Source organism: Knufia obscura, assembly GCF_036327395.1.
Source record: "Knufia obscura strain CCFEE 5817 isolate CBS 148926 chromosome Unknown scaffold_5, whole genome shotgun sequence".
NCBI lineage: Eukaryota > Fungi > Ascomycota > Eurotiomycetes > Chaetothyriales > Trichomeriaceae > Knufia > Knufia obscura.
This window is the reverse complement of record NW_027042691.1, coordinates 990,633-1,017,631: the sequence shown is the minus strand read 5'-3', so window position 1 is coordinate 1,017,631 and position 26,999 is coordinate 990,633. Positions and strand designations below refer to the sequence as shown.

The 26,999-nt window shown below is 50.9% G+C and overlaps 6 protein-coding genes across 6 annotated transcripts; 2 read left to right on the top strand and 4 right to left on the bottom strand.

Moving 5' to 3' along the window:
- Positions 1-714: 714 nt before the first annotated feature.
- Positions 715-3,327, top strand: PMZ80_005165 (uncharacterized protein; the record flags this gene model as incomplete). Its single annotated transcript, XM_064873586.1, has 2 exons — positions 715-2,917; positions 2,966-3,327. The coding sequence occupies 2 exons, from the start codon at positions 715-717 to the stop codon at positions 3,325-3,327; spliced, it is 2,565 nt and encodes an 854-aa protein (XP_064730690.1).
- Positions 3,328-9,684: 6,357 nt separating this feature from the next.
- PMZ80_005164 (uncharacterized protein) lies at positions 9,685-11,442 on the bottom strand (the record flags this gene model as incomplete). The annotated part of the gene is made up of 1 exon (XM_064873585.1): positions 9,685-11,442. One exon carries the CDS (start codon positions 11,440-11,442, stop codon positions 9,685-9,687), a length of 1,758 nt encoding a protein of 585 aa, XP_064730689.1.
- Positions 11,443-12,379: 937 nt separating this feature from the next.
- On the bottom strand, positions 12,380-14,387 carry PMZ80_005163 (uncharacterized protein; the record flags this gene model as incomplete). The annotated part of the gene is made up of 2 exons (XM_064873584.1): positions 12,380-14,279; positions 14,344-14,387. The coding sequence occupies 2 exons, from the start codon at positions 14,385-14,387 to the stop codon at positions 12,380-12,382; spliced, it is 1,944 nt and encodes a 647-aa protein (XP_064730688.1).
- A 277-nt stretch (positions 14,388-14,664) lies between these two features.
- Positions 14,665-20,553, top strand: APC1 (Anaphase-promoting complex subunit 1; the record flags this gene model as incomplete). Its single annotated transcript, XM_064873583.1, has 1 exon — positions 14,665-20,553. One exon carries the CDS (start codon positions 14,665-14,667, stop codon positions 20,551-20,553), a length of 5,889 nt encoding a protein of 1,962 aa, XP_064730687.1.
- A 647-nt stretch (positions 20,554-21,200) lies between these two features.
- Positions 21,201-22,787, bottom strand: SHM2 (Serine hydroxymethyltransferase, cytosolic; the record flags this gene model as incomplete). The annotated part of the gene is made up of 4 exons (XM_064873582.1): positions 21,201-22,164; positions 22,215-22,579; positions 22,631-22,681; positions 22,737-22,787. 4 exons carry the CDS (start codon positions 22,785-22,787, stop codon positions 21,201-21,203), a joined length of 1,431 nt encoding a protein of 476 aa, XP_064730686.1.
- Positions 22,788-23,724: 937 nt separating this feature from the next.
- Positions 23,725-26,868, bottom strand: PMZ80_005160 (uncharacterized protein; the record flags this gene model as incomplete). The annotated part of the gene is made up of 1 exon (XM_064873581.1): positions 23,725-26,868. One exon carries the CDS (start codon positions 26,866-26,868, stop codon positions 23,725-23,727), a length of 3,144 nt encoding a protein of 1,047 aa, XP_064730685.1.
- Between the last annotated feature and the right edge of the window lie 131 nt (positions 26,869-26,999).

Below are 26,999 nucleotides of genomic sequence, written 5' to 3'. Positions count from 1 at the left end.
CCCTGCTCTTCCAATCACAACCATTTTTGGTGTGGCTTTTGGCCCTCGGATTGTGCTCTCTTTGGTTTCGCTCCGTTCGCTTGCTGTCCAGGGTGCCATGTCGGTCTCTGTCACGCTCTCCATCTCAAGCCGTTGTATCCTGGTCCATCCTTCCAGCACGCGTGTCTTTTCCTAGCCTCTCGCATCCTGGTCGGGCTTGTCCTCTGCCACACTCCACATGCTGCTAATTTGTCCCTGGCTATCTCATGCCTGCTCAAAGCGCCTTTTCGGTCTGGCTCAACGAGGACATGATCTTTCATTACCTCACTTCTCAACCACCTCCTGCTGATCTACCATCGCATATCTCACCTCTACTTCCAACAATTCAAGCGCGCATTCATCGTCGAGTTCGAATAATCAGCATCTAGACTACACTTGCCTTATCGCATCCAACTATCCGACGTGTTCAGGCAGGCGCAGCACTTGCAGGTACCAGACGTCTGGCATCGAGTTGAACTGTTGCATCTTTGCGAACCGATCCACAACCTCATGGCACAGTCGCTACACATCTAGTCGACAATTGGTGTTCTGCTAGATGATCTGACCAGCACCTCGATCGCAACTTCACCTGAGACGTTTAGCCTGCAGCATCAGATGTTTCGCAAGCGGTCCGCCATTTCAACGTTCTGATAATCTTCTCGAGTCTGTTCATCCAGACACAGGAAACTAATCAGCATGTTCGCGAAGAGACGCTCATCGCAAAAGCCGGACGAGGGCTTCTATGCGCAATTCAAGCAGACCTTTCCAGAAGTTGGGCCAGGCACATCTTCAGCCGGCCAGGGTCAAGGTGTGCCGGTCACTTCCCAACTAGGATCAACTTCTATCAATCAGGCTATTGTGGAGCCTGTCGATGCTCACAGGTATGTTCATAGATCATCCTTAAGTCTTCCTTCTGTCTCTGCCTTTTCGCCTTACGATCAGCACAACACCGTGATGGCTTCTCAACACAGTCCCTACCATTCCGACGAGGAACAAACGACGTTGACTGACGATTACTTCAATAGACCTGTGTTCGACAATGTCGACGACGCCACAAAGGAGACAGGCACAACGCCCAAACCTTTCACAGACTGGAGGCTAACACCCTCGCTCATGGACCCGAATTCTTACGCATTCGCTGCTTTCGCCAACCAACCACCAGGGTACTACACGCCTACGCCTGGTGGTTTCAATACACTATGGCACAGCTCTGCTGCCGGCGACTTGCACACTCCCGGTGCTCTAGGCCTGAATACGCCTTTGTCACTACCTCATTCAATGCATGCATTACATGCTCCTGACCAAGCAATGCACTTCGGTCATTTCAATCCACAAATGCTGCATCCTCAACACGCTTTCCAAGATCCTTTCAACCCACACTCGCACCATCAACAACAAAATTTGCAGCCTCAACACACCTATGCTCCGCCTAGCCACTTTCTACAGCATCAAGATTCTGGTTACGCCGCACTTGACGACTCATCGAAAGGTCCGACGCCGATACAAGATGAGATGCAAACTATGCATCAACAGCTAGCACCGCCTCCGATGCAGCAGCACGATAGTGGTGTTTCGTTATCAGCTTATCCATCAAGCGAGAAGTATGTGTCTCCAGCAGAAGCCACACACGATTCTAACCAAGCAATCAGATTTCGCTACCACACAACTTTGAACGCGCCCACTGCTATGGTTCGCAGCTCAGACGAGATACCAGTAACGTACCTGAACAAGGGCCAAGCGTACACGATGTCAATCTATGATACTTCGCCGCCAGTGAACGCTCCAAACCTCAGATACAGGACATACGTCAGGGTCAGCTTTGAAGATGAACAGCAGCGAGCGAAACCCGGCGCATGCTGGCAACTCTGGCGAGAGGGTCGTGGTTCTAACGAAGCACATCAAAGAGGAGGCAAGCTCTTAGCCGTGGAATATGTTGATCCAAATCAGGGTGGGGATGATGAGCTCCGGAAACCGCAAATAGAGGTGGAAAAAGCTTCCTTCGATGGCTTTGTGGTGAACTGGTTTCCGAGCAATCGTACGAATGGTGTAGCGGACTGTTCAATATCTGTCCGCTTCAACTTCCTCTCTACCGACTTCAGCCACTCCAAAGGGGTCAAAGGAATACCTGTACGACTGTGTGCGAAGACGGAGTTGTTGACTTCGCTGCCGAGCATCTCAAGCAATGAGCCAGAAGTTTGCTTCGCGAAAGTCAAGCTATTTCGAGACCATGGCGCAGAGCGAAAGCTCTCGAATGACATAGCGCATGTCAAGAAGTCCATCGAAAAGCTCAAGCAACAAATACAACAGGCTGAAGCCGGCGTAGGGGCTATCGGCAAACGCAAAAGAAGCGGATCTATGGCCAAAGGTGCTGCCTCACGTTCCAAACTGTCAAAGCACAAAAGAAGTTGGTCCGCTGACTCTGATGCAGAAGCAGGTAGAATGTCTGCTGAAGAAGACCTCCACATGAAGCTTGTCGGTCTTCAGGACATGTTTTCCTCCACCAGACCCATGAGTGTCCTCTATCTGAAGGGTGATCCTGAGGATGATCCCGATCTTTGTCCTGTGAAGTTGACGAGTGGCGATGATTTCAAGCCTATCGAACGCACGAAAACCTGGGAGTCGAAACAGAGTGGAAGTGAATCAGGTTCGAATCCAGGGTCGCCGACCGCTAGTTCTACATCAGCCACACCGAAGCGAAGGTTCTCGGAGCTGCAGCGATCTGCCATACCAGAGGAAGAGGAGGAAGTTGAAAGTAAGAAAGCAATTCTGGATCGGAGCGCTTCGCCAGAACGTCCGACCAAAATGATTAAGCGCGAACCCGAAGGCGCTCGCAATGATCTTTATGCGCTAGATGTCGACAGCAACTACAGACCACCGCCAGATAGGCCCATCAAGCCAGGTATGTTCATCCCCATCGCTCAAAGATTTGATACTGACATATATTCAGTGGCCTGTTTCTATGTAAAAGACAAAGATGCTTCGAAACCTTATTACCGCGCTGTCTATCTTCTACATAGAACTGTCAAAGACTTGGTGAACGGCATTTCCGCAAAGTTCGGCATTGACCCCAATCAAGTCACTCAAGTCACACATATCAACACTAAAGGACTAAACATTATTGTGGATGAAGATGTCGTCAGGGACGTTCCCGAAGGACAGGATATGGTAGTTGAATTTGCACCAGTTGAGACCGACAAAGTCGAAAGTCTCAACCTCGATCTGCAACCCACGACGATGGTCGACGGCGATGTTCCACCACCCCCAGACACGACAATCTCAGACCCACTCGAGATGTGGCTGAATTTCTAGCATTACGATCAATTTTTCAACGAGCCTCAGATTGCATTAAGATACCCATCAGCGATTCAGATTTACGAAATGATCTCATTACGAACACGAACATTCTTTATGGCGGCGACCTCTCGATATTTTTCACTTTCTTATAAGTCAGGCGACTGGCAAACGATGATACCCGTGGTCAACGATCACAAAATGCAAAGCAACGATTTTTCGATTCAATTTTCAATATTCTTCAACTAATCTTTTCACGACTGAGATACCCATCAAGAAGGTCCTTGTATGTGCCTGCCCGACTCTAGGTTCACGTTGTATAGATCGAAGGCAAGGTTTGGCGGCAGGCACATCGGCTGCAGCGTGTGCGGCTTTTTTTGGCGACCCGAGCATGCTCTTGCTGTTCTACTACTTGACGAGATCCACGAATTTCTTTGAGGTACCCTGCCTCGGCTTAGCCATAATTCAGAAATTCTGTTATAGGACATATCCAAATCACCTAATGTGAAGAGTTCCTCGTCTCAGCACGAAGAAATGGAGCATTGCTTAATGGCTTGTGTGTCGTCGGTACGAAACGATTCAAGACACGAAAGAGATTGATGGAGGAGCTGGGATCGAGCCAATACGTGTTGGTTGTTCCTTCCGCTGCTTGAGGAAGCGAGTGTCTGGCCTTCTAAATTCGTGGAGGTAGTTACAGCCAGAGCGGCCACTATTCAGCACAGGCAAGGCGGAAGGTGCAAGCGCCTACTCCATAATCATTCGCCAATATACTCATCTCTACACTTTCCATCTGCCACATGTTTCATGCCATTATTGCGTAACGATCTTCACGGAGTGCATCAGAGATAGGGAAAATCGCGAGCTCAACCATTTCGTCATGTGATTGGCTCAATGCTAAAATTGGAACGTACGGCAACTCGGTTAATGCGCACAGCTCCAACCTCCATCAGAGATGCACAACCCACAGCAGCGAAATTCCATCTTACACCAGATGGTGAAATTTTGTCATTAGCCACGTCAGCGAAAGAGAGATAGAGTCATGCCGAGGATTGCAAAGCTCGTCCACTGCTCAAACATCAAACAGCGGTGTCATTTGTGTGCAATCTGGATGATGTCCAAGCGGAATCGTTAGGCACCGCATGTTGTCTGATTGGGCATAGCACACACAACGGCTGCCGGATCTGGCGCTCTCCGAGGCTTGACAATTTTATCTTTTCGTGACCCCATACGACTGGGACCGTTTTGCGATGCAACGCATCTTGGGCGACTTATCGCGCCAGATTCGAGCACACTAGTGAATCGGAGGGAAGTACTAAGCGAGGATAATAGACGATGCAAGAGCCGCAACCGTGTAAGCGCACAAATTTAACGTCAGAGGCTCCTTCCGGGAGCACTTGGGAAAGAAAGGGCTGGAAGTATTGGCCCAGCATTCAAGCACCGTCTAACATCAACGAGCTAACTTCACCGTGCACCAGCCACAAGAGTCTAGTCGTGAAACATGGCTTGAGGATCCAAAAAGTGGGTATGGCAGGAAAGAGACGACATTACAACAGGGTTGCATCCTCAGGCTTCTATTCCGAATCGCTTCTCCTTTCCTGTGGCGCAGGCTGTGGCACGGTTGTGTGGCTGCTCGAGCGGCTTCACGAGCGAACGTCATCCCACTGATTGCCCCTCCTCGAGCCACAGGTCGATGTCGAGGCGATGTGGCGAGTCCCTGCAGGATCATTCCTACAGTACGCTACAGTCGACAGAACGAGCCATGATCAGCCGTTCTGTGTGGCAGTGCAAGTTCTAGAACAATTTTGTCAACTTTATTCCAAGAACAATTCCTCAACACCCGGCCTTGCTACCAACACCCTACCTATCGGCAAGCGAAACGCCTGACAAAGCCGCCTGGAACATCGCTCGCTTGACACTGGATCTCTTGAACATCGAAGGAACGCGGTCTTAGCGATGCTCAGGGTCTGAGACTTGCAGTTCGCTACGCTTCCAGCGAGGAGACGGGCTTTCGGGTCAACTTTGATTGAACGTCCCTTCTGAAGCGCTGTCTGATAGCATTGAAGGACGCGTAATGCTAGCATTCGCATAGGACTCCCAAGGCATCTCGTTGCGACATTGACGCTGTACCAGCAGGATCTCGTATCGAAGTACCTTTGGCATAAGTGACTTCAAAAGAGTCGCTTAGTGGTTGAAAGACGTTCTAGCCTGTGTAACAGGATAGGGCGCACTGCTTCCAATCCGCCAAGGCAATCATATCGGATCAGAGCTCCTGCATCCTTCCAAGACGTCCCCATGGGAATGTGGTTGGTTAGCTCTGGACCTCAATCTGAAGCGATCCTCAAGACCGTCCTCACGGAGCAGGTCAGTGGCTGTAATCCTCTCACCACATGGAGCTGTTCGTTAGCGATGCGGTACTGCCGAGATCAGCTTGACATGCTACAGTCGTCTGTTGCATCTCGCTTCTGCGACATGTCGGTATCTCGCGAACAGCATCTTGCTTCGACATAGGCGGGCCACTAACGTGGAGCGCAGGTCGCTATCGAAAGGAGGAGTGACGCAAGCTTGTCGTCTCTGACGAGATACGTCAAGGGGAGCGGCAGGATGGTACGCATGCCGTGCGCGGTTCTCGGTCGAAAATTCCACAGCATCAGCCCTGAAGATGAGCGGCGCTTTTGGGCCAGATGCAATCTCAAGACCACTTCCGCGAGAAATTGACGCAAAAAGGTCGCCCCGTATCAATGAATTCTGCCTCTTTGTTGGTCATGCTCCAATTCCACAAACGGTTGTCCTTGGCTTCATCAGTGCATCTACACTTCTACGAGCCTAAATTGAGCCTTCCACATTTGGTTCTTGATGCCTGAACGGGAAGTTCGAAAAGCAGGGCAATGTTTCCACCGACTGTTGTCTACGCAGGACCTCTCGGTACGTTTCCAGTCTCCTACTCTTGCTCTATTGAGTCGTAGAGTATGGCGGCGAGGTCAACTTCGGCTTCGAGGTTCTTGACGGAGCGTTCTTTCCTATTCGATGACAAGAAGCCAAGCCATAGTAGCCCCGGATCCTTGTCTCTCAATTTATCATCACCCTGGTCACTCTTTAAGAGTCGAAATGGACGAACAAGGTCAGTCGGCTGCCACATTTCCCAATCGACAAGGTTTCAGGTCCAAACTTCCGAGGTGCAAGATCAGCCAAGATCAAATACAGTTTGCCGAAATTGTTTCGAGAGTCAACTCTGCAGAGTGCAGAGCGCACCAGGTACTAGGTACACGGTACCGGAGTCGTCCCCAAATCGTGACGACGACTTCGCTGACCGCTAATCGATCACGAGATTCGCGCTCTCATCATAATCCTTCAAAACTACTCATCAAGCTTGTACTTGTTTTGCACGAGCACTAACCATAAGCGATAGGACATCTCAACAGCCACGACTGTATAACGACCACATCGGCAGCCGCCTCACAATTAGCTGTGCCGCTTGTGGCGCCATCTTGCCCTACGAATAAGATGCCTGAGACGCGTTCTGAACAGCTGTACTAACGGGGTCGTGCAGTAGCTTCAAGCTCAAACAAGAATTCTGCGAGCTCTCCAACGGCCACAAGAACACAAGGAACCGTTGTTTATGCAGTCACCGGGATCTGGCTATCGGACAGGGAATGCCTGGCTCGATCGGGGCAGAAGTGTGGCGCAGCAGGTTGAAGAACAGGTAAGACCCGGTAGCTAATGTCCACATTCATCAGTGAGCTTAGCCAACCTCGGAATATACCATGTACGCACCGTACATTGAATCCGAATGCACGAGCCGAGTTCATTGGCATTGGCGCAAGCCTCTAGCTCCATTCCGAGCAAGTGAGCAAGCAAGCGAATCAGCGAATCGTCGTGCTCACACAAGTATACATTCACGCTGCATGATAATTGATATTCCGCTCTGCATGGCAGTGATCTTGCGCTGTACAGATAGAGCAATGACCACTTCAAGCACGATCTCGCGCAGATACGTCGGCCATCCTGCTCACCCAGAACGACAAGAATTACGCCGACGAGTACGGCGGCATTTACTATCCCCCGACAGCGCTATCCGGAGCCTACAGTACTCTACTCTGTTCTACTGCCATCAACAGCTGTATCTCTGGGAGCTGCATCAGCCCATTGCACTCCATACACCCTTCCGATGCACTGAAATCCTCCTTTCTTGCCCATCATCGCCGGTACCACCTAATCGGCTCAGCTTGACTTTAAACTGATCGCGCACCCACCTCCCTAGACTGCAACTTTCTCTTCCGCTGAACTCCATCTTGCTCATTTCCCTAGCTGCACCTTTCACACTGTCTTCGTCAGCACTTCATGATTAAGCATGCCTGCGTGGCTGCGAGTCAGCCCTTGCCAGTAACACTTTCCCAGTCCTCTAGGTAGCAGTCGTGCCTGCCTTCGCTCCTCGACGTCATGGTTGTGCCTTCCTCATGTCTCGCGTAGCGGCCATGTCTGCCTCGAGTACTTGTAACTTGGTCGCAGCTGCCTCGACTTGAGCTTGACGGTCGTGCTTTCTTCAGGGCAAGGTCGCACCTTCCTCAGGGTGACTGTCGCGCCTTCCTCGAGCCAAGGTCATGCCTGCCTTTTGTTTGAGTTGTTCATCGTGCCTTCCTGGCTCTGCAGGTGGTGGTCGCACCTCCCATAAGTGGTTGTTCGTACCTTCCTTGGGTCGGCGTCGTGCCTTCCTTGAGTTGAGTGAGTCAAGGGTCGTGGCTTCCCCATGTAGTCCGTCGTGGCTTCCTCAGGTTAAGACCGATGGTAGCACTTCCCTCGAATGGAGATCGTGCCTGTCTGGCGCTGTAGTTGGCGGTCGGGCCTTCCTCGAAATGAGAGTCCACTGGTGCCTTCCTTGGTAAAGCTCGATGATCGTGCCTGCCTCGAGTTGAGTTCGACGATCGTGCCTTCCCGCATTGCATCGAAGATCGTACCTGCCTTCCTTGCATCAAGTTTCACGGTCATACCTTCCTCAACTCAAGTCAAATCATGTCAAGTCGTGCCTTCCTTCGCATGGACGATCGTGCCTTCCAAATGGCTTCGGCTCGAGATGGCACCTTCCCAGGCAATCGCACTTTCCTTGGGTCGTTGGTCGTGCCTACCGTCTCTTGAGACCGATTGCACCTTCCTCGAGTGCCTGATCGTGCCTGCCTTAAGCTGAAGTTGGTGGTCGCGCCCGCCTGGAGGTATTGGTCGTGCCTTCCCCGCATCCAGGTGAGGGTTGTTACTTCCTTGCGTCGAAGCAACGGTAGCACCTTCCCTGAACTAAGATCGTGCATTCCTCGTGTTGACAATTTCGATTGTGCCTTCCTTGAGTTAAGCTGATGGTCGTGCTTACCTCAAGTCGAGACTGAGGGTCAGACCTTCCCTGAGTTCCAGTCAAGCGATCATTCCTGCCTAATGTTGATTGTCAGCGGTCGTACCTTCCACCTCCTTCACCTCGTGGTCGTGCCTTCCTTACCTAGGTAGTCGCACCTCTTCTTGGTCGACGGATGCGCCCGCCGCTTTCGGGGAAGTCATGGCGTCTCTCTCGCGTTCTTGCTCCGTCTTACCCACCTCCGGTTGCCGGTCATGCCCTTTTTAGGTCGTTGCTCGTGTCCTCTCTATGCGGGTGGATGGTCGTGCCTTCTCGGGTAATCAGTCGCAACTTGCTTGTTCTTCTGGTATCGATCGTGCTTTCCTTGGGTAGGCGGTCGGTCGTGCCTTCCTTGACCTCGAGCCATTGGTTGCGCCTTTCATGGGTTCAAGGTACGGTCGTACCTTCCCTGAGTCGGGTTCAGGACCGTTGCTGCCAGGTTTAGAGGTAGCGGTTGTGCCTTCCTTGGGTTGGAGATGTCGGTCGTTCCTTGCTCGGGGTAGTGGCGTGCCTTCCTTGTGTTATTAGGCCTTTCCCGGTTGACGGTTCTAGCGACTTGGGGACGGTTAGCGCGCCTGCCTATGCGTCAGTAAGATGTGGCTTCATCACCATCAGGTTTAGGACGTGCTGCTGTGATTCAATGGGCGTTGGATATGGCGCGGCAAAGCAGTAGGCGATCTTGGTAAGCTGGCACAGTCAGTAGGATCTCGTGCGAATTCTGCTAACAAGAAGGGTAAGTATATGAGGGTCAGGAGACGAGAATCGAGAAGCGATGTAGTGCTAGATGGGTTAGCCGTCGCTTGGTGCAGAACGAAGCTGTGATACTGCAAAACTTGAAATGTTCTCGCTATGCTCTGACTATGCATATAATGACAGATGGTCCACTCCTCTAGGCCCCCATGACACCACGAGATGCAATTGGCCTGGCGCCAATGGGTTCGCAATGCCTGCGATGCTCTTTTGCCTTTTGCTGTTAAAACCCGGGATGGCACCTGCCGAGTTTAGTTCACGAAACTGCTCAAAACTGTAACCACGGTGGTGTACGCCATCATAGCCACGCCCAAGACTATGAATAGCACATCACCCGCCTTCGACCACTTGTTGTCTGCCACACCCTTGTAGTGCAGAAGAGGCGGATAGATGTATACCAGCGGCACGCAAGCAAAACTTCCGATCAGCGCCACGAATCTATCGAGGTCGTTCGACCCCAGGATGCTCACAACACCACAGATGCAAGCCAGGAACGCCCTGAACGCATTCTTCTTCCATTTCGTGGCTGAACTCTTGCTGCCCGGTGTAGATCTCTTAAATACTTTGTTCTCGAGAATTCGAATGGCTGGAAATAGTTGCACGGGATTGCCGACTAGCACGGCAACTGAGTAGAGGAATTGCACTGCATTGACGAGTTTGCTGGTTTGTGGGAAATTATTGATAACTTCGATTTTGGTGTCTGAGCCAAACGTTGCATAGCACAATGCGCCAACGCTGCAGAAGATGACGGTTACGATGAGCATGACTGTACCAAGCAGCCACTCGAACTTCTGTGGTTTCTGCATCGAAGATTGGATTGGCAAGATCAGGCCGATGCCTTCAAAGGTGAAGATGCATGATCCGATGGTCAACGTGTAATAGTCCGGATTAAACAGCACAACAGTCTTTTCGAGGCCGTCGAGTGCAAGAGTCGAGATATCGTACCAGTAGATGTAAACGAGGCCGATCATGATGAAGACATCGGCGAGGAGTGCAGCAGGACCAAGTTTGCTGATGTTGCGGATGAACGCTAATGGAATGATCACCAGTAATTGCAAGGCAATGAGGAGGTTCGTGGAGACAGGAGAGGAGTTATCGGGCCGCTTGGCGACTGCTTGACTGAAGGAGTAGAGGTTCTGCGCAACGAAGACAAGCCCGGCACAGACAAACCCAAGCTGAGAAAGGGTGATGCTGCCGAGAATGATGTTGCGCATCTTGGATCCGCCGATGGCATGGCCGATCTCACCGTACCCACCTCCGCCAATGCTACTGCGGCACTGAAGGAGTAGATGGAAGGCCAGCATGCTGACTAATGAGATAGAAATCAGCGTCATGCTTGAAAATACAATGCCGCCGTTGTTGAATGCTTTGGGAAGAAACATGATGCCTGTGCCGATGAACGCCTTCAAAAGGGTGAAGAACGTTTTGGTCGTGCCTGCGTTGCCCTCTGCTTTGGCCCTCTTCGTAGACTTTCGACGGAGTAGCGGACGACGTTCTGATGGCAGATTGGCATCTTCATCTTCTTGCTCATCTTCCGTATCTGTGATGGCTTCGTCATCCGACTCAGCTAGATCTTCACCAGCAAAGCTGCCATAAAGATCGAGGAACTCGACGAAGTTGCGTGTTACGGGGATCCGTGCAGCAAGGATTGGCTTCTTGCGCTTGATGAATTCTCTTCGGAAACCGCCGGGTAGTCGTTGCTCGCCAGCGGTCAGAACGTCTTCAGCGTCTTCGCTTGCTGTGCTGGTCTGTGGATGTGAGAAGGTTTTCGAGCGCTGACCCAACTTTGCTCGTTGGTCAATCTTGAAGAGCGACCGGTGAATATCACCACCTTGTAACTTGAGCGAGGATTCCTCTTGAGGTCGAGTAAGATTAGGTGCTGATGATGAAGCTTGGCCAGCAGTGTTATCTGATTGGCCATCGAAAGTGGCAGAGTAGCCAGATGGGAGATGCTCGGAAACAATCTTTGCTCCTTGCTGGTCTTGTCGACTGGGGGGTGTATCGGCCATGTCGGATGTAGCGTGGTCCTTCTAACGAGAAATCTACAAGAGATGAGTGATGATAGAACTTTTGTCGACGTTTCGCGGGCAGATCTGTTTGTACGCCTCAATTGCGCCCCATATAAGCTTCAGAACAAGGTAAGATGTTGTAAAGGAACGTGTTTTTCCTCCTTCAAACGTGTTAGAGATCGGTGCCGGGGGAACAATGCAGGACCTCTTTCACCAGCTGCTCCTGCTATATCACTTATGGAAGGAAGTCTTGTCAAAAAGCAAGCGAAATTCTAGAAACCGCGGGAAGCTGAAGGGATGTCACAGACAAAGATTATGATTGGTGGAAATCTTCTGGGTAAGGATCCGCTCGAAGCTTCTGACCAATAACCTAGCTTCATCTGTTTGACCTTGGTCACACAGTGCACGGTCATATGACGAAGCCTCACCACATTCATGGCACATCATGCTCCTTATTACGATTATCATGGCAAGCAGTCGTCCTATACAGAGTGTTTCCTATATGCTACAGGGCTCAACAGAACTCGAAACATTCGATGCCAACAGGCTACATGTCTCAAACATATGCCTCGACTGAAACAGCGTCCTCAGCCATAAGTCGTCCTTGACTGTAGCGTGTCACCAGAGTGCTTCCTGTTTAGCTCTACGAGAGAGTCTGTTTCTTCACGAGGAAGATGCAAGCGTATGCTTGATGACGATCTCAGCCATAGGAAGTTTTGCTTAATATCTCGCGAAGAATACTGAGCTCATGACCAAGGTATTGATCTCACCTTGTGCTCCACCTTGCAACGCGAAGTTTTGCGAATCGGCACTGGTAGATGATACAGAATGAGCAGAGAAGGGGACAAAAACCAGGAATCTTTGGTGAATGCTCGAAGCCTCTGGAAACTATAGTCCAGAAATGGCAATCTGCCGGTTTGAGCATTGGCTATATCCCTCAGTCGAAGAGGTTCCTACTTCCATTTTCTGCATCGCGGTTGATGATCAGTTTTGACTTGGCGGACTTTGGCATGGTAGGTGACGCCATGTCTAGGTCAACATCTTGATTCTGCCTCCCGTGCTGAAATGGTAGGTCGTTTCGTGCTTCATTCAGAGAATGCTGCTGGGCCTGTGTTGTGTCTATACTATCGAGCATCTTGTCCATTGCGTCCAGATCTAGCATTTCGTTATTTGTGATCCTCGACACAAAAGTAGAATCGTTGCCATTTGCGCTTCTCAGCGGCAGATTAAGAGTCGTTGCCTTGGCCACTGATTTTGGCTCGGGCTTTGTATGCAGAACGAGGCGGGAGTTCGTGAGGACTATGACGTCTTGCTCAACTGAAAACGTCCCAAGGAAAGCATTGCTCCTTTGCCTGGAAGCGCGAAGTAGGGATATGGCCACCTGGTCCTCACCACCCAGGCGAACGATAGGAAGGGCTTGCACCCGTGTTGTGGCAGAGCCAGCATCTGTGGAATTGTTTCGCTTGTGCGATGGCTGCAAGGGCTGCAGTGTAGGAACCAGGCTATTACTACCACCGAAGGATATGAGCAAAGCATCATCCGGTCCTGCTGCAGCTCCTTGGTGTGTACAAATGCTAATTCTGCCTAGCGACTTTGTGGATTTCTTTGCACTTGCACGCGTTTCACTTGAGGCGAATAGTTCTGCTGATTGGGATTTGCGAGTATGTGGTGTCATGGGTGCAAGGGCGCCGGAAGAATTAGGTTTGGTCGCTCTTGCCTTTGCTAGAGCAGTGCAAACATTGCCGCAAACTGCGAACTTGCTCTGCGCTGCGTTGATGCGACGTATCTGCTGTCCGCCCTCGTTGCCACTAACTCCTGTATCTTCGATGTTCCACGTACCCCAATCGCCATCTTCAAGCAATGCTACAATGGCTTTGCCCTTCATCACCCACCTTGCGTCAAGTATTTCTTTGCGTCTAGGTAGGGCGGTGAAGGAGGTGTAGTCAGCATGAAGCGTCAGGCAAGTGCTGGCAGAGGGGATGGAGCTTGGTTCTTCGCTATCGGCGTCCATTTCCGAACCTCTTCTCCGCTTGGAAGCTGACCCTGATTGAGCCACATCGAGGACTTTAATGATACCGTGGGCGGGGCTTGTGATTAGGAGAGTGGTATGTTTGGTCGAAGGATAGGTAGCAGGGTTGAAAGATAGGGTGCTTCTGAGCAAAGGCATGCGCAGGAATTGTCTTGCGATAATGACGGGACTGTGACCCTGCTTGCCAATGTGCCTGGACCAGGAAACCCGATGGACGATGAGCAAGCCACTTCCAGTACTGGACGAGGAGGCAATCAAGAACGAGTAACGATTTTGTGGTCGGTCTGTGGCATCAGTCCTGCCACGACTGCGCGATCTCGGTTTATGTTGATCGGTATCGGCATCATTAGTCGTCCAGGTGATTGCCAATGCCAATACCATATCCTGGTGAGACTCAGCACTATTGAGCTTTGTAGTCTTGATATCAAGTCCGTCTCTTTCGTCGGCCTCTATACCAAAAGATACCAGATAAATCGACGAGTCAGCGCAGGCAACGGCGACCATGACATTGCTTCGTGTAAACTCTGGCGCCACCGAGGCCTGCGATGAGAGGACTGTTTGGTTGATGTGAGGGAAGGCGACATGCTGGACGGGACTTTCTAGGGATGTATCGAGCCATTTTATGACCCTCGGGTAGTGGAGGTTGCTGCTATCGTTGTCACCATCTCGATTTTGGCCCTCATAATCCCTGCCATAGGCTTTGAACACGCTCAGGCCGTGACTGTGACCGACAACAACGATGGTGGCACCGTCTGGCGCAGGGATGGGGTAGATAGAGGCATCTGAGCATCGAAAGGTGAAATCATAACTAGAAGATGGAAGATTAAGTTAGGACTTCTGCGCCGACCCATGTTCGAGGGTTTGGAACTCACCTTGTCTGTACACTATCAGCCTGCCTTCGGATTCCGGCTTCCATTTTGTAATTCGTTGTCGTTATTGCTCGAGGCCCTTCCTGCTTAGTTGCAGGAGCTCCGTTGTATTTCGATGATGGTGTCCTCCCTGTGAAGGAAGTCGCAAACAAAAAAGTTCGCGTCAAGACGCGCCTTCCTTCTTCACTCACAATTGACGCGCACTTTCACCTGCCCAGCGTTCATGAAACTGTAAAAGGTATCTTGAGATCGAGGCAATGGCAACTGTTGCTACTCTTGGTCATTGTTTTCTTTCCATCTCTTCTCCCATCATTGAGATGAAGAATGGCTAAACTGCAATCTACTGGCCTACATGAACCACATGCTTTACAGTACCTCATCTCAGAAGGGCTTCTGCCTGAGCATCCCGATTCATCGCAGTACAAATGGTCTCAGCAAATCTACCTGGACGAGCAAGGTCGTACAGGAACCGAGGAAATACTACGTATTGACCACTGGGTGACATGGTCACGGAACAAAGTTATCAAGAGGGTTTTCAACCTTGATATCGAAGGCGAGAAGATCCTCCACGCTTTTCCCACTGCATTTCCATCCATCTCGAAGCAAACCAACTTTCAGAACAATGGAGATGCACTTGATGGCCTTCCCAGTCCGAAGGAGCCAGCCTTGGTCGTGGTGCTCAAGACCCAAGCACATATTTTTTGTCTTTCAGGCGGCATCCATGTAATTCCTCTGTCATTCGAAGTTGCGAGAGCTCTACCATTTTCGGGCGGCTGCATCTTTCAGGGCGACTCTTCGCCGGCCACGAGGCTGCCAGCAACTGAGTCTGGCCAGTCGAGTGCTCGGTGGCAGGACGCATCCACCCCGCTATCGAAAGCCTCATTCCTTTTCGAAGGCGGGTATGGTGCTGGAATTCACGAGCCACGGTTGTCGAGAAGAGTGCCAACATACTGCATAACCGATCTGCTATCTGATGTGGGACTAGTGGCAGCGAGTTATGCACGAAGACCAGACGACTTGAGTGTCTGCCCACTACTATCTTCTGAGGAAGAAATTTTGTACATGTCGACTGATGGACATCTCTCCATCAGCACGTTTGGTAACGTCCGCGTTGCGACCACCCTAAACAGAACCACCTCGACTATAACTATATGGCAAGTCGAAGGTTCGTTGCAAAGCGGGCAACTGCCTCAACGGTCGGCAGATTCGTCAAGGTATTGGAAGCGACAGAGCTCCAACGTCCATGAAAGATCGAGGGTAGCGAGCGGACGAGGGCCACCTGACACACGCGAAAGTTTCGGGGGTCTCATCCAGTCATTCGTCGAGACTGAAACAAAGCCACAGGGACCGCAATTGTCCAGTATAGAGAACTTAGCCGCCGAACTGGGCCAAGACTTCGAGCCGAGTGGTGTCCAGACGAGATCAGCCAGGCGTATTAGCTCTATGCTTGCGAGGACCGATCTAGCTCCGGCAAATGATAGATCAACCTTCAACGACAATGCTATAGCCAGCCGCAAGAGTCTGTCCAGATCACTTCGCAAAGAAGGCTCATTCGGCAGCTTCACGGAGAGGAACAGTTTTGGCGGCAGAAAGTCATATCATGCCACTACATCGATTTACAGCAACACTACCTCATTTCTAGACCCAGGTAGTCGCCTTTCGGTTGGTGAGGGTATCGGCACTGGTGTTGATGATAATCACGCCTTTGAACTACTGAACGAGCGTCTCCAGAAAGATTTAACCTTCGTCAAACTGAAAAGCTTTCTGTGCGACGAGAAGTCGACTCATGCTGCAGCGTCAGACATCAAGGTTATGCTCATACCACATCCAGTGTCTGCGAGTGTGGAGAATCCAAGCCATTTGCAGTTTTCCGTATGTATTCACGAGATGCGACCTGAGGCCATGACTGTAGTCACCATTGCTGTCAAGAGAACAGACAAGGAGAGTCACCGCAAGCTTCACCCCGAGCTTAAAGCCATACAGATCCAGAAAGGGGCAAGCATTGCCGATGCATGTTTGGTCTCCCACGGCCCGGTTGCCAGGTTAGTCATTCTTTCCAAAACCTTGCAGGGAGACGATGTACTGCATCTCGAAGCGCCTTGGGCCTCCTCATACAGACTTGATATGCCTAAGCAGTATCTTGTCCACAGACCTAACGGCACCGAAGCGCGGTCTAGCACTCCTCGGAAGCACGATGCCGGTATTCATAGAGTTATGGAGGGCAGCAAAGTCAAGATATCGAGGTTTATGAGCGCCTTCAATTTGGATGCCCTCGCTATCTCTGATACTATGGGTCAGGAACACGGTCTTCGGATGAGTCTGCCACCAGCAAAGTCCTTGACCACTCGAATTATACAGCTCTGCAAATTTATCCTACCTACACAGCTACAGGATAGCTTGCTTGTTGCGTATTGGGAGATTGTGAGGTGGCTTGATGCGCAGGACGTCACGGACAGATTTGATTCCACCGCTCTTGCTATCATGCTCTTCTCAATGGCAGTGCCTTTTATCAATGCCTTACAAAACAAATCTGCAACCCCTGGCCGCAAAAAGAAAAGTGCCCACGGGCGGTCAAGCAGCGGACCGTTCGTCGATTCGGCAAGCTGGTCAGCGATGCAGGATGCTGAGAAGTTGAGAAGCACGCCTGCATGGATGCAAAGTGCTGCCTGGAGCTGGATGTCTGACGGCCCGAGTCTGTCGGACAACTTGAGTTCGCCTGCAAAGCATTCACGAGTATCACTCGACCTAAGCCCCGAGCCTGCCGATCATTTTCTTGTTAAATGCACCGACCTGACAAAGGAATTTTTGCAAAGCCCGGCAGGGGAGAGTATGAGTGGACCCGAAGGCTATCTCCCAACAGCCATGAACCAAGAACGAAACATTCGGAAAACAGCGCTTGCAAGCATAGTTGTCGCTCTTTATCTACTACTGGAAGAGCTCAAGCTGGAAGTGCTTGTCGATGACACTCTGGTCAACGACAGGACCGTCCTATGTGCTCTCATCGGCCAGCTGAGCTCATGGCTGGATTGGCCAAGCTGGAAGTCTAGTTTGCAGACGGAGCTTGTTCACAACGCCCCTAACGGGGAAAGATGGGTGCTAGACAAGTCGACTATCGATAATCTTGACGTGCCGGCAGAGCCTTTCTTCCCGGTATCTATATTCGAATATGTTGAGTCCTCGATACGGTCCCGGCCACTGAAATATCATACCTTGGTTGATCTCGTGCAGAACCCTGATGCAGTCAAGCCAGATAGTCGTCTCATTGTTGAAGCTGGGAACTTGCTACCGCATACGACGGCTGTTGTGTTTCTTTTCTCATCGTTAGCCTCGAGTGGTCAATCGGGTGCTATAGGCCAATCAAGTGTCAAAGGTCTTCCAGAGGTTATCGCTAGAGCATGTCAACAAGCAACATTCGCATCAGGAACAACTTCAGCGATGAGCACAAATCTGCCCACGGTCGCTTTCTCACAAATGACTGACAGATCACGGACACACCACTCTGCAATTCATCCTTCACATGCGGCAACCCGCGATGTCCGCATAATGTGCAATCAAGCCCTTGACGCCGAGAGTCTGGGCAGGTGGGATGCTTCTTCCGAGATGGATCGGCAAGCTGTAACAAGACTTATCTTCAACCAAGATCGTCGGTTTCAAGAAGCTTCAAGGCTGGTCAACCAAGCACGAGCACCAGAGATTGAATATGACCATCAGCCGAATTGGACGGAAGCAGATGCGTTGGAAGCGCAAAAGCTACTGACACAGTATGCGACACGGCGAACCTTTGCAGTCGTCTCCGGACGTGGCATGATGCACTTCAATGCTCGAACGCCTCTACTGACTGAGATGGTGCCTCGAGCGCAGTTCAGCATGCAATGCATTCTGAGGCCAAAATCGGACACAGAGAGTGGTCAGTCCATGACTTTCAGTGCAGACAGAACGATGTTCACCGAGGACAAGGTATGCTGGGCCTTCTTCCACAATGGTGCATCCGCCGGTCTGATGATATCGAGAGAAGCTGATTTCATTGACACGTCCTGGATTCTATACAACAAGCCAGCAGAGCTAACGAATCGTCATGCTGGTTTTCTGCTCGCTCTTGGACTCAATGGCCATCTCAAAACGTTGGCCAAATGGGTCGCCTTCAAGTACCTTACGCCTAAACACACCATGACTTCAGTCGGACTGTTATTGGGTCTAGCAGCGACTTACAAAGGCACTGCTGACACGCTGATCACACGCTTGATGTCGGTCCACGTGACCTGTCTTCTTCCTCCAGGAGCAGCAGAGCTCAATCTGTCACCACTTACACAAATGACTGGGATAATGGGAATTGGCTTGCTCTATCATGACTCCCAGCATCGCCGTATGTCGGAAGTCATGCTATCTGAAGTCGAATCCCAAGAACCAGAAGAGCCATCTGGTAACGAACCCATTCTCCGCGATGAAGGCTACCGCTTATCGGCTGGTATGGCACTTGGTCTCATCAACCTAGGTCATGGACAGGAGCTTCATGGACTCCACGACATGCGCGTGGTCGAACGTCTTCTGGCCATTGCAGTAGGCACGAAGAACGTTAATCTGGTGCATGTCCTCGACCGAGCAACGGCTGGTGCGGTTATTGCAATTGCTTTCATATTCATGAAGACCAACGACATCTCAATAGCCCGCAAGGTCGACGTTCCGGATACCCTGCACCAATTCGATTATGTCCGGCCTGACATATTCCTCCTTCGAAGCCTTGCTCGACACCTGATCATGTGGGACAGCATCAAGCCCACAGTTGGCTTCATTCAAGAATCGCTACCTCAGCAGTATCGACATCGAGCAGACTTTAGAACCGTCAAACGCCTAATTACGAATGACCTGCCATTTTTTCATGTAATAGCAGGCATCTGCTTTGCTATCGCCCTCCGCTTCGCTGGGTCCCAAAGACATGATGCTCGTGATCTACTGCTCACATATCTCGACCAGTTTATTCGACTGTCGAAGATAACAGCTCTCAACTACGACGCCAAGGTGACGCTGAACGGCATCAGGAACTGTCTTGACATTCTCGCCCTCTCCTGCGCCACCGTCATGGCAGGCTCGGGGGATCTAGCCGTCTATCGCCGTCTCAGGGCACTCCATGGTCGAACGGACAAGGACACGCCATTTGGATCGCACCTGGCTGCGCACATGGCAATCGGAGCACTTTTTCTCAGTGGTGGCACAGCCACATTTGGTACCTCGAATTTGGCTGTCGCAGCTCTAGTCATTGCCTTCTACCCACTATTCCCAACAGACGTGCTCGACAATCGTGCGCACCTACAAGCTCTGCGACACCTATGGGTGTTGGCTGTCGAAAATAGATGTCTCGTCCTACGTGACAAGGAGACCGGCCAAGTCCTCGGAAATGTCGATGGCATCCTCACCTTGAAGGACGGTTCAATTACCACATTACGCACACCAGGCCTCCTCCCAGAGCTAGACACCATCAGCACAATCAGTATCTCCGCCGAAAACTTCTGGCCCACAACGCATGACCTCGACCAGATCATAACGCCACACGACGCAAAAGCGCCATCATCGCAGAACAAAACACTCCGAGACACCTACAAGTCCTCCACAACCGGCATCGACATCCTACTCCACCGACGAGCCCTGTACGACCAATCAGGCATCGACCCCTTCGACGCCGAGCTATCAGCTCTAGACACCGCACATGGTGTCCCAAGCACTTCCATCAGCACTGTCGGCACCAGTTCCAGCTCCAACGCAACAAACAGAAACCCGCTAGACTGGATCTTCAACCTCCCCGCCTTCTCCCACCTCGACCACGCCGAACGTGCACTCGTACTATCGGGCTCCACTTCCGCCACATCACCAACATCAACCGGCAGGGCAATGCTAGACACAACGCCGATCGACACAGCATTAGATATCGATCTTGGCACGCTCGGACCCGAACATATCCCGTCGAGGGCGCAGAAACCGCTCAGGACAGATAAACTATGGCAGATTCGGATATTGCTGTCGTTGGCTGATAGGATGGAGTCGGAGGGTGAGCAAAAACAAGTAGCGGTAGATGATGGGAGGACTTGGCTCAGACAGGAAGTAATCGAGAGGTTGAGATGGAGGGTATGGAAGATGAGTGGCGGGGGAGATCACGAGCAGGCGTCGACACAAAACGTCAGTGAAGGGGGTGAAGACCCTGAAGGTGACTTGCTAGACTAGGAACCTAGCTATGCACCCAGTATGGTTGTCTGAGATGGAGTCCGTCCCCGAAGCATGGTAACGGTATAGAACCTCGGTATCGGACTGAGGAAGCATGCGAAGTTGGGAAGGCATGGGGAATGTGTGTAGTTCGTAGTACGCATGGAATCTAGAATTATGCAATGAACAGTCACTCAATCAGTACTTTTATAGGTCTAAAAGACTAAAACTATATATGGACTCCTGACGTTGTGCAGATTTGCAGGTGTCAGTATCATTGGTATCGTGATACAGGATAAATAAAAAAGGCAATACCTCAATATTCTCCTCTCCTCAGTTCTCTGATCATGATGTCCGTGGTGTACTGGTACCTAGTCACTGAATTTTAGAAAGAGATCAAACGTACAGTCTACATGTGCTTTCCAACGTCACTATTGACCTGAAAAAATATGTTATTGTAATTTCATGCATCGTTGTTGAAGATGCTAAGTAGGGTATCTGAGTTGAACTGTTTACAAAATACTTAGCGACACATTTCTCCCAGCTCCTACAAGAGTCGCCTTCCTACTTCTTTTTTGCGCCTAACACCGGTCCACCGCATATCTCATCTCTTCCTTTGAACATTGTGAAACGTCGCTCGTCTAGTCATATTATCATCCCCCTCTAATCTAAACCGGCAGCGGAAACGTACAAGCCCAATCCGCAATCTCCTTCCTCAGCTCCAAAATCTCAGGCACACTATCATCCGCGACCTTCGCCTTGAAGTCCTTAAGCTTATTCGCCTCCTTCGGCAACTCAGATTGCACCTTCTTGCACAGCTCGATACTCTGCACGATATACCGAGCCACCCTCTTGAAGTCGTCCTCGCTGAAGCCACGGGACGTCATAGCCGGCGCACCGATTCTGATACCGCAGGGTGTGAGTGCGCTCTTGTCACCCGGGATAGAGTTCTTGTTGCATGCGATGTTTATTTGCTCCAGGACGGCTTCTACTCTTGCACCGTCCAGGGCGTTGGGGCGCAGATCGAGCAGAACCATGTGGGAGTCTGTGCCGTCTGCGACGAGTTTAATTCCTAGCTTCTTGAATTCGTTCTCGAGGGATTTGGCGTTCTTGATGACTTGGGCTTGGTAGTCTTTGAATTCTTGGGTGTCTGCTTGCTTTAGGGCTACTGCTAAGGCGGTGATGGTGTGGTTGTGCGGGCCGCCCTGGTGACCGGGGAAGACGGAGAAGTTGATGGGACCTTCGAGGTCGTAGAGGACTTGTTTGCCGGATTTGACGTCGGTGCTTCGTACACCCTTTCTGAAGAAGATCATTGCACCTCGCGGGCCTCGGAGGGACTTGTGGGTTGTGGTTGTGACGATATCGGCGTGTTCGAAGGGGGAAGGGATCACGCCAGCTGCGACGAGGCCAGAGATGTGGGCCATGTCGACTACAAGGTAGGCACCAACCTTATCGGCAATCTGGCGCATGCGGGCGTAGTCGATCAGGCGGCAGTAGGCTGAGGTACCGGCTACGAGGACTTTGGGGCGGTACATGAGGGCGTTCTCTTCGAGGCGGTCGTAGTCGATGATACCGGTTTCGAGGTTGACTCGGTATGGGAAGGTTTCGAAATATGTCGAGACTGCGGAGATTCTGGGGATGTGTTAGTCTGAGCGTCGGGTATGATGGCCGGATCGACCTACTTCTTCTGTGGTGTTTGGTAGCCGTGAGACAAGTGACCGCCGTGTGGGAGGTCGAGACCCATCAATCGATCGTGTGGCCTCATAATGGCTTGGTAGACCTGTAGGTTGGCAGGACTGCCGGACAGACACTGTACATTGACACCCCAGTTCTCCTTGTCCAGACCGAATGCTTTGAGAGCTCTTGCCTGACATAACAGCTCAATGGCGTCAATGTGTTGGTTGCCACCGTAATATCTTGCTCCTGGATATCCTTCCGAGTACTTGTTGGACATGGGTGAACCGAGGGCATCGAAGACAGCTCTGGAGGTAAAGTTCTCGGAGGCAATGAGGACGATGGATTCTCGCTGTCGCTGGATCTCTTTCTTCTGCAGATCTTGTCAGTATATGGTCTTGTATTGCTACGGCGATATCCTTACCATGATCTCAGCAACCTCAGAGTCAAGTTCAGGTAGGTGCTTCTCCATCAACTAGCACTGTGTCAGCATGGCTGCTACTGAGGCGATGGGTGCCGTATGTGCTCACGTCTTGGTGCGCGCTCGAAAGCGCATAGCTTCTGGTCGGCATCGATCCCATGATGGCGGTAGTTGGTGGTGTGTCTGAGATGTATAGCGAGATAACCGTGGTCTTGAGAACAGATTTCGAGCTGTGTGCAGAAGGAGGCAAGGTCTGTGAGTAATATTAGAGATCTATTGCTCTCATTACGCAGCGGAAACTTTCTGTATCGATATTATTTTTTGGCCAGTCCAGGCCCCGCGCACCAGGATTCACATGCAAAAGCGACTTCGGCCCACTCAGACGCATGCTTAGCAATTAGCCAATCAGAACCCGTTAAATCTCGCCGATACTGGATAGACGCCGCCGCAAGATCTTGATCAACAGGTACTATCATCTAGCGCGTAGTGTTCTTTCAAACATGAACCTAAGGGTGATGAGCTCGGCTAAGCAGACGACAGTGATGACGATCAGCGAGTCGCTTTTGTTCATGTAGGTGATGCAGACCGCGGTGTGACAGATGAGAACGACAGCCCAGTCAGAGATCATTGTAGGAGCTGGACTGGTTAAGATGAATTACCGTCACACCCTACAGTGGCTTCGAAGGGTTGTGTTCGGGATGTTCAAGAGTCAGAAGTGTGTTGAGAAGATCGAGATGAGCAAAGACGAGGACGAAGTATTTCAGCTTGCCCAAAGATGCATTTACCTTTGCTCGAAGTGTTTGCGGCAGGCACCATGCACGTTGGAAGATCTCGAGCAGGCGCGATACGGATTGCAACTGCTTCGCACCTTCAAATCTCGGTAACATGCGAACGCATTCCTGAGAATGAAGTAGGAATTCCGCTTGATCTCAAGTCATCTATATGCTTTTCATGCTTGGGTATCATAGGCTCGTCAATCAGTACGCTCAATCATTCGTTACGCGCCCTGCAAGCTCGCTCCTTCTCCCGACCATCACTGCAGCATCGTAGCCAGTCCACGGCCGAACAAGGCTCCGTCAAGACCTCGATCGACAGTCCTAGAGGATGCCCAAATTGGCAAAACTTCTCAGGACATCCTGATCAATCGTGCCAGTGACCCACTGCTGCTCGAACGCCTGCTGCCCGCCACAAGCCTGAATCGCATGTCTCAACTTTTCCGCCACAAAGTCGCGAGCATTGATCACGTACACCACCTCCCAATTCGTCATATGGCGCTTGCGAACATCTTCTGGACTGTCACTATCAGGCCAATTCTGTAGCATTTCGCCTGGTGGCGCAGGTGAATACAAGTAGTCCCCTCGGTTCTCGTCCGCAGCCCCTTCTGCAAGCTCCGTGAGTGTGTCAGTGTAAAGCGAAAAGAGAGATTGTAAGGATGCGAGTAGTGGCGTTGATGGTGAAGAAACAGATAGTAGAGAAGTGATCGCGAGCATTTGTGTCTTGCGTCGAATGGTGTCAGGTGTTGAGTCGTACTGGTGGAACCATTCCGCTAATAGCCAGGTTAGATTATCCTTTTCTGAATCGATACTGGCCAAAGAGTTGAGGGCTGAAAGGAAAAGAGACGGGTCTGCAAGGAGAATGTGGCTCAACAAGGTAAAGAGCGATGTCTCTCCCACACCCATGATGTCTGGAGGCCGACGGTTAGGTCTTGGGTCTTGGTGGTAAGAGTATGCTTCGTGCAGTATGGACAGGAGCGAGGGCAGATACTCTGTCTGGATCATCGTGGTCACAACATGTTGAAGAGCGGCTTCCCTTGCTTGGCCCGTGAACTTGCCGGGCACGGACAAGCTCTGAATGATCGTTTGCAGGACTCGTGGTGATAGACTAGCGTCACGTGCTCGGGAAGAGTTGAGCATAGACAGCATAGGTTTCTGCGAGTTGAGAAGAGGTGTCAGAACCTGCGGATCAAGGATAGTAGTTGGCGAGAGAATGACGTATGACTCGAGAATCTCAAAGCATTGTCGAAGATGCTCTGACCCGAGCTCGAGCAAGGGAAGTAGCGACTTGGACATGGCTAGTAGCTGTTGTGAAGGCTGCTCGGAAGGTGCCTGGGCCATCAATGCCGCCCATAGTTCAAGTGCTTCTTCCAGCAGATAAACGCTGGCTTCGGACTCAGGCTGTACCGAGTCGTGTATCAGAGGATAGATCGGCTCGTGGTAGGATGTGCCCTTCTTGCCAAGACTCTGAATAATAGCAGTAATCATGGTAAGTATAGCCTGCTTCATCAAGTGCTCTTCCCCACTCTCGGCCCACAAAGCAGGCAGGATTGACATGATGCCTTGTGCATATGGTTCAATTTGACCTTCAAGCTTCGTGACGGCGACTCGTACCGTCTCGAGTAGGGCCATCTTCGTCTCTGACAGCTCAGTTTCTTGTATCAGACCCATGAGGTTCTCTAGTATAGATGTGGCATATGGTTGGAAATGCTCGTACGAGAACTCGAATGGCTCCAAGATGAGCTTCAGTTGCCGACCAGCTGTCACACGCACCACATGGTCGTTGAGCTTTTCTGACGATGACAGTAAATGAGCGAATATCTGATAGACCGCAACTCGGTCAAGCTGTTCTGGTTTGATTGGCACCCACTGACCTAGTACGATCGCAGTACGGCGCCGTAGTAAGTTGTAGTTGGCATTGTCCATCTGCACTTCCGGCACAAGCGTGTTTCGTATGAAGCCGTTGAAATCGAGTATGTCCTCGATACACGCTGCTGCAATGCCAATGGCTGAATAGAGGCTGTCCTTCAGAAGAACTTCGTGGTTGTCGACGCTGGCATATTGCTGGAAGACCTGCAGTAACCGCGGCACGAGCAGTTCCTTGAAATTGATTACCAGATCAAGGAACAGCTTTTCCGAGCAGGATCGGATTGAGAACTCCCATGCGTCAGCTACTTCTTCTTCCCTCCTCTCCCATTCATCTGGCTCTTGCTCCCAGTCTCTCAGATCCGCAGGCCTTAGAACGAAATATTGTGTCACCAAGATTTCCATTAGTTGTACAACAAAGTCATTCGTGAATACTTGCGATCTGACCTGGTCGACGGCATTTTTGCGATCTTCTTTGTCTTCGGGATACTGGTACTTAAAGGTGTGGACTGGGTTGAATACCATCTTGATGCATGCTCGAAAGAGTAACAGCGCTTTCAGAGCCAGCTTCTCAATTGGAGACTCGTCATCTTCAGCGTCGCCGTTGCTGTGAACGGACCAGTCCAAGCCCGAGGACAACGCCTCCTTAGCATTGTTGCCGTTGACGACCTCCCACGATCGCTTCAGAATGTCCATGCAGCCTAGAAGCACGAATGAAGCTGGGTGTTGTCTTGACATCTCGAGCCACAATTTATTGATCTGGAAAAGGTGCTTGGGGAGTAACGCATTGTTTTGGTTCTGCTTCCACATGGAGAAAAAGAGATCGCAGTGTTCTTGTACCACCTGCCATAGCTGTTTGACACTTTCTTCGCGATGTGGGTGCTCAAAGCCGAACACCACCAGTCTCCTCAAGGTTTTCAACGCAGAGTGGCTGTTCAGCATAGCTTGTTCGTCGAGATTTTGATTATTCGACCATCTCTGCACGAGCGTGACATAGAGTTCACCGAGCACATGAAGCAATTCTGGTGCCACAGATTGAAGACTCTTTTTCGTCCTTACCAGCTTACCAGATGCAAGCTCTTTGATGACTTGGAGGGTGATATTGAGGATATTGCTAACATTCTCAAGCCTGGTATTGTCATTGCCAGCATTGCGCAGGTATTGGATAAGGACTGATATCACATCTGGCCAGTCATGAGGGAATTCGAATCTGACGATTTTGGCCAGCATAAGAGCATTCTGCAAAGCCAGGTTCCTCCTCGGCTCCTGTACTCCTACCTCGATGGCCTTCGATCTAATCTTCTCCTTCTCGGGCTTCTTGATCGCATGTTGAGATGTCTTCCGCCAATACTTGTCAATTCCATTCTTCAATTGGATGATGGCTTGTAACCGTATGCCATCATCGAGGCTGAAATCGGAGTAGACCTCTTGTAGCAACGAGTAATAACCTGGATTTCGTTCCCAATTCGCTAGTTGCTTTGCTGAAATTTGTAATGATTGCTGTGTGGCTTGTGAACCAGAAGTCTGAGCAAGAGTCTGGAATATGTCCTGGACTGAAAGTGGTACTGTTTCTCCTTCGGCCTCAATCGCAAAGGACGGCATACTGGTAGTTTCCCATCACAAGATTTCGAGACCATCAAACCGTGAATGTCTCGTCTTTGGGGTCTGCTCGTGATGACAAGACCGAATGCCAACTGTAGACTGTGTATTCAAGGTTATTGATGTGCCTGAGA